This window comes from Emydura macquarii, unplaced genomic scaffold, assembly GCF_026122565.2.
Source record: "Emydura macquarii macquarii isolate MOO-44397 ecotype Brisbane River unplaced genomic scaffold, CSIRO-AGI_Emac_v2 contig_1348, whole genome shotgun sequence".
In the NCBI taxonomy this organism is placed as follows: Eukaryota; Metazoa; Chordata; order Testudines; family Chelidae; genus Emydura; species Emydura macquarii.
This window is the reverse complement of record NW_027131485.1, coordinates 12,881,377-12,894,724: the sequence shown is the minus strand read 5'-3', so window position 1 is coordinate 12,894,724 and position 13,348 is coordinate 12,881,377. Positions and strand designations below refer to the sequence as shown.

Sequence of the window (13,348 nt, the reverse complement as noted above, 5' to 3'; positions counted from 1 at the left end):
TCTTCCTTCCACAATCACATCCAACCCTTCTGGAGTGAGAGGTGAAGTTGCTGAAAAGCAATAGGGAGTCTTACAACAGTAGGGAATCTTGCAGCATCTGTACCGTCTTTAGAAAATGTCTTGTTGAGTAATGCACACTTACAATGCCTTCCCCGAGCCACCACTTAATCAGGTAGCTTGAGTTTGAGAAGATTAAAAGGGAAAGAGAGTGATATACCTTTCCCTCCTCTTCTAGCAGACTCAGACAATAAAGCAGTGGGAGAAATGGTCTAAAAATAGCCACAGATTGTAGAAGTTCCTGATCACTTCATGTGAAACTGTTCATTCCAGGAAGCTGGTGTTCAGTAGCTTCTTGTTTCACAGCTATTGAGGATAGACGTCAGCATCCTGGACTTGGACAGCACCAGCTTGGACTCTGCTCTGAGACTCTGCTTTGCTCCCATGCCTGTTGGCCACCTCTTGGTGTCCACTTCCTCCAACAAGATCCTTGTGCTTGATGCCAAAACTGGGCGCTTGGTCCGAGAGGTAAGGAACTTGTGAAGTGGGTGCTCTGTGGTCTCTGGGATATCCCAAACCTTCCATGACTTCTGACAGTTAACACACGTGGATATGGGACTCTTGTGATGAAGTCCTGGCAGTCACAGGTTTCTAAGAAAAACGGAGTCACCTGAGTGTAGATAGCTAACATGGTTATTCCCCAGATGGGGTTAAATCTGTTCCCACCTGCTTTGCTCCCTCATACTCCTGTTACCCCACTGAAAAATAGCATGTTTATCCAGATTCCCTGTGTCTAACAAACTTAGCAGTCTGTGCATAGTTACAGAGTGATGTAGGATTGGAAGCAATCATAGACCTTTTATGTCTGGAATAGCTGGGCATCTCTGTCCCCTTTCCCCTATCGTTTGAAACTTTTTTTTAATCAGAAGAGGGCAAAAGTATTCCCTTATATAAACCTCCTTCCCCACCCATTTCCAACTGGACATCTTAGACCAGGGGTGGCCAACCAGTCAGAGACGAAGAGCCAAAAAATAGCTATAGATACCAGGATGATCCGTCAATTTCGGTGGCAGCTTGTCAATTTCACTTTTCAGTGTCTCTTACTCTCCACTGAAAACTCCAGCTGCTCCTTCCATTTCTGCAGCAGCTTGTCAGTTTCACTTTGGCGCCCCATACAATGCACAGAGCAAAGAGCCGCATGCAAAGAGCCGCATGCGGCTCTTTGGCCGCATTTGTATGAGCAAAGAGCCGCATGCGGCTCGCGAGCTGCGGGTTGGCCACCCCTGTCTTAGACAATCTGGCCTTATGTTCTTTCTGTTTGTTCTTGCAACAATTAAGTCTGCTGATGGAAACAGCTGGTTCAGCTATCATTGATGTCTTGTTCACAGGTGTCCCATGTGCACAAGCTGTCCTGTTCTTCATTGGCACTGAGCGAGGATGCCAGATACCTGCTGACTGCTGGTGACAGGGTTGTCAAAGTGTGGGACTATCAAATGAGGTTCGACATCAACTTTCAGGTATTGCACACGAGGGAAAAATCAGTGGTGCCTTGGACTTTTCCACTTGGAATGCCACTTAGCCCTTCTGAGCAGAAAGCAATAGTGCAGCTAACCTCCCCCACATGGGTTTGACAATGGCCCTCAACCTTGATTTGTCCAGAATTGAGCCATGGTTCCCAACCATAACTGTGATAGTCTTGTCCAATGGGGCATGGATTGAGAACCCCAAACTCATTTCACTTAATAATACTTAGTATTTCTGTAGCACTTTATCATTAAATAATCCTCACCACATCACTATCAATGGTCCAGAGAGCATGCAAAGGTGTAGCAGTTGAGCACTGGAAGTACAAGACATGCCCTTCCACTCTTACTTTCTCCCAGGTATATATTGGCCACTCAGAACCGGTGCGACAGGTGGCCTTCACCCCTGACCAACAGCACGTCATCAGCATTGGAGATGCCATCTTCCTCTGGGACTTCCTAGCTATATCCAGAGCAGAATCACCCAAGGCTGAGTAAGAGCACTACAGCCGTTGGCTTGGGAATGCGTTCCGTGTTCCCCTCTCTTTTGTTCTCAACCCTATTGTTGTAATTCTGGTCTCATTACCTTTCCAGTGTTCATCCCGCTGTTGAGTCCCTTGTGCCTCCCAGAGCTGGTGAGTTTACCCCTTTCATCTTGTTACACATTCAGACACGTTTTTCCAAAGTTGTTTTCAGACAGGAGAGCCTTGAAGGGGTTATAAATGGGATTTTAGCTCCTTGACCAGGACACTAAAAGCTAATTCCCTCTAAGTGCTAGGGATTAATCTGAAGTTTAAAATCTCCAGGTGATAAGTGTTTCCCCTTGTCACAGAGATAACTGCTGGGAGGGCAAGGGCAAAACTGATAAACGTCTTCCTCATCTCTTCTACCTCTTACTTCTCCTCCTCCTCCTCTGTTACCTCAGCCTCTTCTGCTTTTCTCCCACTTCACTGTCTCTTCCTTCTCATCTCTCCTCACCTCTCCCTGTCTCCCTTTTCTCTCCTTCAGGGGATAAAGGATAAGGCATCTGTAAATAGCTTCATCTGGGTATGAGAAAGCTGGAGAGCTGAGCATATTGGTATTGCCATTGCCTCAGCTTGTCTTAGGAGGATGTCAGAGGGAATTACCCAGTCCCCTTTTCTGTTCACAGACACTAGCTCTGAGAAGCCAAAGGATTTTACATCCAGTGCCAATGAGATACCCCGTCTGTCAGCTCCTCTTCCTTCTCTGGCCTCACCACCATGTCTGGACATCAGCTCCATCCACCAAGCAGGACATGATGGTGAGAAGAGGAATCTCTTGTAGAAAAGGGGAATTAAGTGTTTGTTGGGGAAAGCTCCCTTTATAATTCAACAGCTGCCATGGCACTCCTTCTCTCCACCTCCTCCCCTTCCTCTAGGTTAAGATGAGCAGCTCTGCACCTTCCGTTCCCTAAATCAAACATAGCCAGCCGATACTGTTTAGGAATTCTTGGTGCCACTTTTTCTCTTATCTCCGGTTCAATCTATCAAACCGCTGGCCAGACATTTCCAGGGGGTGCTGTGAATACCTCTGATCTCTGGCCCTTTGATGATTGACCACATTCTCCCCAATGTGCAACAGGAAAATCCTGCTTTGCTTGGTAAGCTATCTGTAATTGACAGGTCAGCCTCATAAAACAGACCTGGAGAAGCACAGAATAACTCTCCCCTCATTTCCACCAACTCTCCTTTTCAGATATTTTCTCTGAGTCAGATGAAGGGGAAGAAGCAGGGCTGAAAGGCAGCAGTAGAGGGGCTGCAGATGGAACCAAAGATCACTCCGTCTTTGTCATGGAGGATCCAATCGAGAATGAGGAGCCTCTTGTTGTGAGGCCCAAAGTGAGTCAGGACTGTTCGAGGTCTCCCAGTCACTCAGGAAATGGTAAATCAAGGGGTGTTCTGGGCCTTTGAAGAGCTTTGCTCCTAGGGGAGCAAATAGTGCATTTGCCTGCAAGGCAGTATGCTTCTAGCAATAAAAGAAATGAGGGAAGATCCCTGAAAATATAGACACAAGTAGAACGTGTATGTTGCATTCTGTATGGTGCCTGTAGTAATACTGACAGCCTGCCATGGGCTTCTGGCAGGGATGTGATTTAAGCCACAAGATCATATGCAGTATGTGTTCCTAGAATTTCCAGGTGATATTTTCCTTCTTTTGGCTATCATTTGCCACAGGAATAATGTAAGGGAAATTTGTTTTGGTCTCTGTGACCAATTGTTGGACCAGGGAGGGAGACAGATACATCTTCATCTCTGCTGCTGCTTCTAAGCACGCTGGAGTCCTTTCCACCATGTAACCTGTCTGCTTTGAAGTTATGCTTTCTGTGAAAGCTCTCAACGTGTCTATTAATAGAAATACAACTTCAAAGCTGCAGCAGCTCACAGCTAGTTGCCAGAGGCATGCAGCTGCCAGCGCACAAAGCCTCAGGCAAGATTTGTCAGAGAGCGTCCATTTAAAAGTAAGGATGTGCTTTGTCTCTATCTAAAGTCGTAGTTTTCTATTTGCTTGGCTCATTCTCCTGTAGTACTCATGCCCATAGTGTGGTAGTGCTTTGCATTTATGGAGTATCTGTCACCCTGCAAGATGACAGAAATAAGTTATCAAATTATAGTCTGTCTTTACACCTGCTATGCTGACATTTTCCAACCAGATAGGAGATTGTATAGGAAGATGTGTATATGAATCTCTGTGGCCCTGCACCTTGTGCAACCATTTGCACCTGGGCAAAGTGGGTGTGAATGTACCATTCTGATTGGGTCATTTTATACTTGCTTTGTATTGGTATAAATAACTGCACAAGCTGCAGGGCAATGGAGAACCCAGCCTCTGTGTGTGTGTCCATGTGTACGCATCTCAATATTCAGAAGGTTAATAAACCAGAACATTAACTGGCCTAGTTGCTCGAGATGTACCATTTCCATAAGCAAAGTTAGACTTATTTTATGTTCTGTGCTAGAACCTAGAAAGGAGGCCAAAGGTCCTGAACCACAGCACTGTATCCGTCCAGATTCCTACAGGCACTTTACTCCTCGCTTCAAAGCATCTGTGCTCCCTCAGGTAAGAATTGCCCCAGTGCTAAATTCTGGCCAGGTAAAGAGCAGGAAAGGTTGGTTTTGTTTTTTTCCTAATATAGCTTCCTTTTAATACCTCAAACAGTTGAAAGGATTTTGTGAAATGGTTTTAGAAACCCTTAGCATTAATCTCACTTTCTATTATGATGGCAGATGAGTTGACTATGATCTTTCCGTAAGCAGTTTTGGGTCAATTATTTTTCTTTGCAATCTGCATATTTTTGTTCAGAAGATATTGAGAGTGCAAGAGTGCTCCAGAGTCTATATGCACATGTTTGAGAGCAAGTTGCCTTCCCAGTCTGCTGTACCAATATAATTCACACTGTGTAGGAACTCCAAACTTACCCCTTCCTGGAGACCAGCTTCATTAGCCAATAAATCAATGAGAACATAAATTTCAGCTTCGTCTTTCTTCCAAGGTTTTATAGCTCCTAGACTTTCTCCCTTAGGACTGCTCAGCTCACATCCTAGATCACCTGTCCCTCAGAGCTTTTCCCTTATCTCCAAGTGGGGTATCTCCTTTTCTCCTTATCTTCCTTATCTCCAAGTGGGGTAAATAAGCATCTCCATCAGTGAGTCAGCAGAATCCGTTTAGCCTTATGTGTTTGTGTGGTAGTTCCTGTGAGAGTATTTAGAACTGAAATGGAGTATCCTGTCAAAGGTGGTCTTGAACCAGTGTCTGTTTTCCTTGCAGAGTGTCTTGTATCCTCCAGCTGGTAATGAAGGACTGAAACTAAAGGCAGTTATTGGCTACAATGGGAATGGAAGGGGGAATATGGTCTGGAATCCAGATACAGGTACTCATGGAGCTGAGGCTTCGGGGAAGTGTGTGTGTGTGTGTGTGTGTGTGTGTGTGTGTGTGTACACACTTCTATAATGGCACATTTAATGTGCAGACATTAGTCAGATGAGTTAAATAGTCATGTTGCCATGCACACGAGAGCATCACTCTGCTGCAGTGAGTTTATTTTGCACCATAAGGGACCTTTTTTATGTGGTATCCAAATGCTGGTACAGACGTGGCAAAGTAATTTCCAGCCTTTGGTTGTTCAGCTCACATGGTGGCAGGGAAGAGAGCTGGTTGTTCTATAGGCTGTCTCACCTTTTTGTATCAGAGCTGTTGTGAACCCAACAAGTAATATGTGTTAGATGGAGCTGAAGAAGCAGAAGACGTTTTCTTCACCAAATTTGGAAGAACGTAGATTTCTACCTCCACTCATTCCCTGCTTGGAAGGACATCCCATGGCCTATAAGGGAGAGGTGGTTAACTCTAAAGCACTCTGGACAGAAGAGTTAACTTCACTTCTTTAATTATGGTGTATAGGTTAGACACAGCAATGTAAAAGCCTGTACACAAGACCTCTGTGCAGACCTCTCCTGATATCATATCTCTCCTTCACACTGCACCTGCTAGGTTTCTTTGCCTATACCTGTGGCTGTGTGATTGTGGTTGAAGACCTGCACTCAGGATCACAGCAACATTGGCTTGGCCACCCTGAAGAAATCTCTACTTTAGCAGTTAGCCATGATGCCCAGGTATGGATGTCTACTGTCCTGAAGAAGCTCTGGTTTGTATAAATGTGCTATTTGTCCTTGACTGGATGGACTTTGCTGAATGAGCTCCCTGAGCTCCTTCTCTAGTCCACTACATAAACACTATGGGTTTTGAAGCTAAAGCGTGCATGTTCTAATCCTCATGCCACATGTTTGCAACTAGCTGGCCGTTGATGCTGTGGGTATGTGGCCATGAAGCTTTCACTCTTCTCCTGCGGTGTGTTTTTTTTCATCAGGTGTCCCCCTGTTTATGAATCTTCGGAGCTTTCCTCTTGCCATCTGTATGATTTCACTCCTGGTTTCATGGCTACACAGGGCTTGTTTATTTATGTAATTTCTTATTGAGTTGCCAGTGGTGATGGATTGTTTGTTCTGCCAGGTTCTCGCCTCTGCCTCTGGCCAGGGGAATGGAGACTCGCGCTGTCAGATCCGCATCTGGAACATACAGGATGGGACTTGCCAAAAAGTTATTTTCCATCATGAGACCCAAGTACAGGCCATGGCATACTCTCGTGACGATAGGCTCCTTGTTACACTAGGTCAGTCATCTGAAGCTTAAAGCTATGTGCGTGTGTAGGATGTCTCCAGGACAGCCAGCCAGTGTAAAGAGGTCACTGAGGATGTGGTGTCCACACATACTTAGGTATAATGGGGTCACTTGGGGCATAGAGTTAGGATATCCAGTTGCTGTTACATGGTCACTTGGGACACTGGATGTCTCCAGAATGTACACATAATATGACAGGGTCATTTGTGGTGTCTGTTTTGTGTAACATCACTAAGTTGGTAGTACATGTTTAAGCAAAGAGAGTTCAAGTTTAAATTGTGTCTGTGTTAAACTGGGGGAATTCTGAGTAATTTAATATGGAAATGTACTATATTGGTATCAAATTAAAGTGATATGCTGAAGTTCTTGCTGTCTCTCACATCATACCTAGGGGACTACAGTGACCGCACCCTTGCCCTGTGGAACACCCATACTTATGACCTAATGTCATCCACCCATTTCTCAGAACCAGTCCATGAGGTGGCCTTTAACCCTCTTTCTGCTGGTGAACTTGCCTGTGTAGGAAAGGGAGCAGTGACTTTCTGGCTAATGGAGCAACGGGGAGCTGACATCAGCCTCAAGGTATATAGAATCATAGAAATGTAGGACTGGAAGGGACTTCGAGAGATCATCTAGTCCAGACCCTGCCCTCAAGCCTGGTCTATGTAATAACTAGACTATTCCTGCCAGGTGTTTGTCTAACTTGTTCCTAAAAACCTCCAATGACACAGATTCCACAACCTCCCTAGGTAATTGTTCCAGTGCTTAACTACCCTGTCAGTTAGGAAATTTTTCCTAATGTCCAACCTAAATCTCTCTTGCTGCTATTAAGCCCTTTGCTTCTTGTCTTATGCTTAGAGGCTAACAAGAACAATTTCTCACTCTCCTACTTGTAACAATCTTTTATGTGCTTGAAAACTGCTATCATGTTCCTCCCCCCCCCATCAGCCTTCTCTTCTCCAGACTAAACAAACCCAATTTTTTTCAGTCTTTCCTCATAGATCGTGTTTTCTAGACCTTGAATCATTTTTGTTGCTCTGTTCTGAACTTTCTCCAGTTTGTCCACATCTTTCCTGTAATGTGGCGCCCAGAAATGAACATAGTTCTCCAGCTGAGACTTTATCAGCATGGAGTAGAGTGGAAAAATTACTTCTCCTGTCTTGATTGCAACATTCCTGCTAATGCATCCCAGAATGATGTTTGCTTTTTTTTTTTTTGCAACAATGTTACACTGTTGATTCATATTTAGCTATAACCCCCAGATCCCTTTCCACAGTACTCCCTCCTAGGCCATCATTTCCCATTTTGTATGTGTGCAACTGATTGTTCCTTCCTAAATGGAGTACTTTGCATTTGTCCTTATTGAAATTCATCCTGTTTACTTCAGACCATTTCCCTAGTTTGTCCAGATCATTTTGAATTTTAATCCTATCATTCAAAGCACTTGCAACCCCTCCCACTTTGATATCATCCAAGTGTTCTCTCTGTGCCATTGTCCAAATCATTGATGAAGATATTGAACAGAACCAGACCCAGAACTGATCCCTGTGGCACCCCAGTTGATACGCCCTTCCAGCTTGACTGTGAGCACTGATAACTACTCTCTGGGAACAGTTTTCCAACCAGTTATACACCCACCTTATAGCAACTCCATCTAGGTTTGTATTTCCCTACTTTGTTTGTGAAAAGATCAAGTGAGACAGGATCAAAAGCCTTACTAAAGTCAAGTTATACCATATCTACCACTTCCCCCATCCACAAGGCTTGTTACCTTGTCAAAGAAAACTATTAGATTGGTGTGACATGATTTGTTCTTGACAAACCCTGACTGTTACTTATCTGCTTATGATCTTCTAGGTGTTTGCAAATTGAACATCTGAACTTCCCCTTTCTATTTGTCAGACTTTGCCTTCTCTTCTTTTAAAGCGCACATAGTAATGGATATGGAAGGCTCTGCCATACTCATCTGTGCCAGTGGGAGCTATTGGCTTCTCTTAGTGATGCAACGCTTACTGGTGGTGACTGGTTTTCAGTTAGAGCTAAAGTATTGGCTGAATTAACTTAATTTGGGGGTGGTTTTTAAACATAAACTATCAAGATGTCTTTGACCCTGCTGCTTTTTGTTATGTGGTAGGTTCATAGAGCCCCCCTCCCTGATATGGTAGGACTGGTGGAACTGACATCTCTCTGCTACAGCACCAACCACCTCCTCTATAGTGGGACCAACACAGGACAGATCTGCGTGTGGGACACACAAACCAATCGCTGTTTTATGACTTGGGAGGCTGATGAGGGTGAGATTGGTAGGTACAGATACTGCTGGCTTCTGCTGGGATTGTGTCTTAAATTCCACAGAGACTTGAGAGGAAAGAAGAATCTTGGCCCTGCTGGATCCTGATTCCAGCATTTTCCCAGCACTCAAATGCTGAGTCACTGGCAGATGCTAGAATAGAAGGGGGCTAGATTCATGCCACAGCTGGTGCTGTCCCCACCCTTCCTGTGCAATTGCTAAGAGGCCTGGGTTCCACCTCCAACTTCTAGAAAACTCTGGATAGCAACCAAGAGGCTTTGGATTCAAAGTCCTGCTATCGGAGCCACTGCTCCTTTTCCCAAACATTTACCAGTGAACTAGCTGATAGAGTCCATGAATCCCTTTACAATGATCAACAAGCCTAGGTATTAATGTCGCATTAAGCATTTTCTTTCTGGTGTCCTAGGTGTGCTTCTATGTTGCGGCAACAGACTGGTCAGTGGCAGCAACACCAAGAGAATCCGACTGTGGTCAGTGGCAGCTGTGCAGGAGCTGAGGCTGAAAGGTTCTGGTGCCAGGTGAGCTGGCTTGTGTGTGCAGTGGCTAACTCATGTTTCACAAACCTGAAAAGAGAGGTTTGTGCTGAGATACGTAGCTATTTAGTCATTCTCGAGACATACCTTCTCCTTCCTCTTGTACTCCCTGAACGTAGTAGGTGGTATCTTTTCATTGGCTTTTGTTTGGCCTATGCAATTGCTTCCCCTTGTCCTTTAATTCTTAGCTTCTCCTCTAAATTCCTGAGACTCCTGGTTCCTTCAGTCTGGATTCTCTTGGAATTCAAGGTGGAAATTTCTGGCTGTTCCTTTTTTATCCTTGTCCAAAGGGGTTGGGGTCTAGAACACCTACAGTTCTCTTTGTGTATGTCTGTGACAAGCCTGAGTATCAAACTTTTTGAACCGGATACAATTTGCATTTTCTTCATTGGTGTATTTTAGCATGTCCAGGTAGGTATTTAATCCTGGGCAGGCTTAAAGAATGTTCCATCTCCTTTCTGATCATGTCACTAATAGACATTTTTGGTACTAAAAATGTTTGAGTTTACCTCACCTGACCTTTTGGCTTGGTGATTTGTAAAAGCTCCATTAGCAGGAAAGAGAATTTAATGTGCTTATTCTGTCTTGGAATATTGCATCCCTTGCTGCCCCTTTAACAACTGTGACTCCCTCTCTTCTCAGCGAAGTCTATCCCAGCACGATGTGGGACCACCATCATCTTTACTACAGGAGTTCAGCCTGTGGAGACTACAGCTCTTAGCATGCAATACACCATCCTGATCTGAGCAGCCTTCTGGTCTCCTTGGGATGTACCTCTGTCTTTGCCTTAAGTTTTTATAAGGCACCTGTTACCATGGTATCTAAGCATCCTAAAGGCAAGCTCAGCTGCAATATGCTTTATTTTGTTCAACTTAGTTGTGGCCTTCAAATGCCATGTGAACTGCTAATGGCTCAGCTGACGGATACAAGCTTTGATGCCCCACTCGAATTCTGAAACTCCAAGGAGAAGGAAATCTTCCCTGAATTCCTTTCCCCAGATTTCCTATCAAGACTTGTAACTCCAGCTCACTACAGAAAGCCTGCTATTCAGTCAGTCTTACCTCATGTAGTGATTTGTCCCAGCCTTACGTAAAGCTGCTTATTTTACACTTCCATTTAAATGTTAGGTTGAACAAGGCAATACTGAGCTAATGTGTCTGCTCTGCAATTCAGAACTCTTGTATGTGCTTTTGCCTTGTTGGAAAGCCCGGTAGGCCTTAGCTGTCTTGTTTAAACTAGACTGTTTAGATAGCTAGCCCTTTTACAGCACAAACATTTGAGGAATATCTTTGTACATATCAGCTCTTCTCTTTTTCTGACTTTTTTTTTACATGTGAAATATTTTGGATCAAATTAAGGAGGCACAGTGGATGATCAAAATAATCCTTTTAGAGCTTACCTATTTCCCCCAGAAAGATGGTTACGCTATATGGTTAAAGGTAGTCACTGGCTGCAGGTCTAATGAGCCCATCACTGTAGAACCTAGGTGCCATGTATGTAGTTAAGGATAACCACATTATCCTTAAGGCAGTCCCAGGCAGTTTGCCCATGAAGGCAGGATAATGGCTGTCCTCTACCAGCTTAAGGATGTAACTAGTTATTTTGTATATTCCACTCTGGACTCCACTTTCCCCCAGGTCTAGCTCAGTCCTTTTGGAACATGAGATGACCCTGGATGGGACAATAGTTGGTGCAACCTTTGATGACTCTCTGGATATGGGAATCGTGGGCACCACTGCAGGAACATTGTGGTACATAAACTGGACGGAGAGCACCAGCATCCGACTAATCAGTGGACACAAGAATAAGGTGAGCGGGATTGGAAGGGGGGGTTTCTGTGCTGGAAGGAAGCACATGTTTCAAGTGCCACCTGAGCCAGAGGCGCAATGCAGTGTGAGGAGGCTCACGCTGCAGAAGGGCTGGCCAGGCCCAACTGAGAGAATTTGCACTGCTGGTGCCTTGGCTAATATTGACAGGGCACTGGTAAAAGATCTGTCACTGCTGCCTAGGCAATGTGGCCTAGCGGATAGAGCACTGGACTATGATTTGAGAGACCTGGGTTCTATTCCAGGCTGTGCCAATGGATTGCTGAATAAGTCACTTCACTTCTGTGCCTCAGTTTCCCCGTCTGTAAAATAAGGAGGATGTTACCTACCTCCTTTGTAAAGCATTTTGAGAGGTATGGATGAAAAGTGCTATAGAAGGGCTAGGTAATATTCTCTCATCCAAGAGAGAAAGATGGTCTTGTGGCTAAAGCAGAGGACTTGAAAGTCAGAAAATCTGAGTTCTCTTTCCTGCTTTGCCACAGATATCCTGTGTGACCTTGGTTAAGTCATTTAACTGCCCTGTGTCTGTCTCCTGTAGTAAAAGGGGGACAATCCTGAGGCATCTCACAGAACCTTTGAGGCTTAATTTATTTAGAACATTGGGCTCTTGGATGAAACACTCTAGAAGTGCAGTGTTACTTACTAGCTAGACTTCTCTAATGGATAAAGAGGTCTTTTGTCCAGAATATTGGAAAATGTGTCTGAAGGGTGTCAGTCTGGATGCTAATTTGCACTGCATTTGTGCTACTGAATAAGGGTTTGCCTGGAAGAAACGCATGTGACTAGATTGGTAATGGGATTTGCAGACTTCCCTTCTGAGACCTTCATTATGGAGCAACCAGTCAGAACTTTGCAGTTACGGTTCTAAGTTTCCATTATAGGCCCAACTAATTTTAATTACCATCATCCCTCAGCTTTCTTTAAAAAAATCTTCCTTTCCCTCTGAAATGTCCTGTGTGCTGTCTCCTACCAGAGGAGAATTTGGTGGGGATAGGGGAAAGGGATAGGAATAGGGGTAAGGAATGGGGCAGATATGCAACTTGCTTTGGCATTTGTAGAGTGTCCGTCCCCTTTGTTGCTGCAGGTGAATGAAGTGACATTCAGCCCTGATGAGTCTCACTGTGCCACATGCGGGGAGGACGGCAGTGTGAGGGTTTGGTCTCTGTCCAGCATGGAGCTGGTGGTACAGTTTCAAGTGCTGAATCAGGTAATCATTGATACATTCTAATGTCCTATGTTGTCTTGATAGCAGCCACTGTCTGTTGTGATAGAACCTCTTTGTCCTCACTGAATGAACTAGAGGTGGGAGAAATGCTTGTAACTGAAGGGTTTAGGTATGAAATCTATGTAGATTAGCATCATTCACATGTCTTCATTGTGTGGGGGTTGAGGAATAACCTACATGCACCTCTTTGGAACATAATGCTCCTTCTTCCCATGTCTCTAATCTTGTTCCTTTGCAGAGCTGCCAGTGTCTGGCCTGGAGCCCTAGCCCCATCTCCCATGGTGGGGCTGAGGGTCAGCATGTAGTGGCAGGGTACAGCGATGGCACCATCCGTGTGTTCAGCATTTCAAGGACAGAGATGGAACTGAAAATGCACCCTCACTCTGTTGCACTGACTGCAATTGCCTACTCTGTGGATGGTGAGATCACATGCTGTTTCCCATAACCAATACATTGATGTTGCTTCAAGGAGCATAGTTTGGTCATGCAGCTCAGCTTCTGTGTGCTTGGAGGAGACAGCTCTACTCTCCGGCCACTACAGATATTGGTGACCCTCCGAAGGCCCCAGGTCAGATTCTAAGATGGAGAATTGAAGTCAATAAAGCTATGCCAGTTCACACCAGCTGTGTATCTGGCACCTTGTCATCCTGGGTGTCCCATGGGACAGTAGCCTTGGGACAGCTCAGGGACTTGGCACATAAAGCTTTTGTCTGCTTAAAACTTATGTCAGCTATTTTTCT

At 44.8% G+C, this 13,348-nt stretch overlaps 1 protein-coding gene across 2 annotated transcripts in view; it reads left to right on the top strand.

The window, feature by feature from the left end:
- WDR90 (WD repeat domain 90) overlaps positions 1 to 13,348 on the top strand; it is a 52,008-nt gene that overhangs the window by 26,888 nt on the left and 11,772 nt on the right. The window contains exons 23-38 of one of the 2 annotated variants that reach the window (XM_067551231.1): positions 364 to 525; positions 1,386 to 1,514; positions 1,881 to 2,014; positions 2,115 to 2,155; positions 2,671 to 2,802; positions 3,237 to 3,422; positions 4,498 to 4,598; positions 5,307 to 5,409; positions 6,027 to 6,148; positions 6,546 to 6,705; positions 7,105 to 7,295; positions 8,848 to 9,016; positions 9,431 to 9,542; positions 11,195 to 11,366; positions 12,468 to 12,590; positions 12,847 to 13,027. In XM_067551231.1, the coding sequence (XP_067407332.1) occupies positions 364 to 525; positions 1,386 to 1,514; positions 1,881 to 2,014; positions 2,115 to 2,155; positions 2,671 to 2,802; positions 3,237 to 3,422; positions 4,498 to 4,598; positions 5,307 to 5,409; positions 6,027 to 6,148; positions 6,546 to 6,705; positions 7,105 to 7,295; positions 8,848 to 9,016; positions 9,431 to 9,542; positions 11,195 to 11,366; positions 12,468 to 12,590; positions 12,847 to 13,027 (2,218 nt within the window). Of the gene's footprint in view, positions 1 to 363; positions 526 to 1,385; positions 1,515 to 1,880; positions 2,015 to 2,114; positions 2,156 to 2,670; positions 2,803 to 3,236; positions 3,423 to 4,497; positions 4,599 to 5,306; positions 5,410 to 6,026; positions 6,149 to 6,545; positions 6,706 to 7,104; positions 7,296 to 8,847; positions 9,017 to 9,430; positions 9,543 to 10,199; positions 10,947 to 11,194; positions 11,367 to 12,467; positions 12,591 to 12,846; positions 13,028 to 13,348 lie in introns of those variants that run through there. The other variant, XM_067551232.1, reaches the window with a different exon arrangement.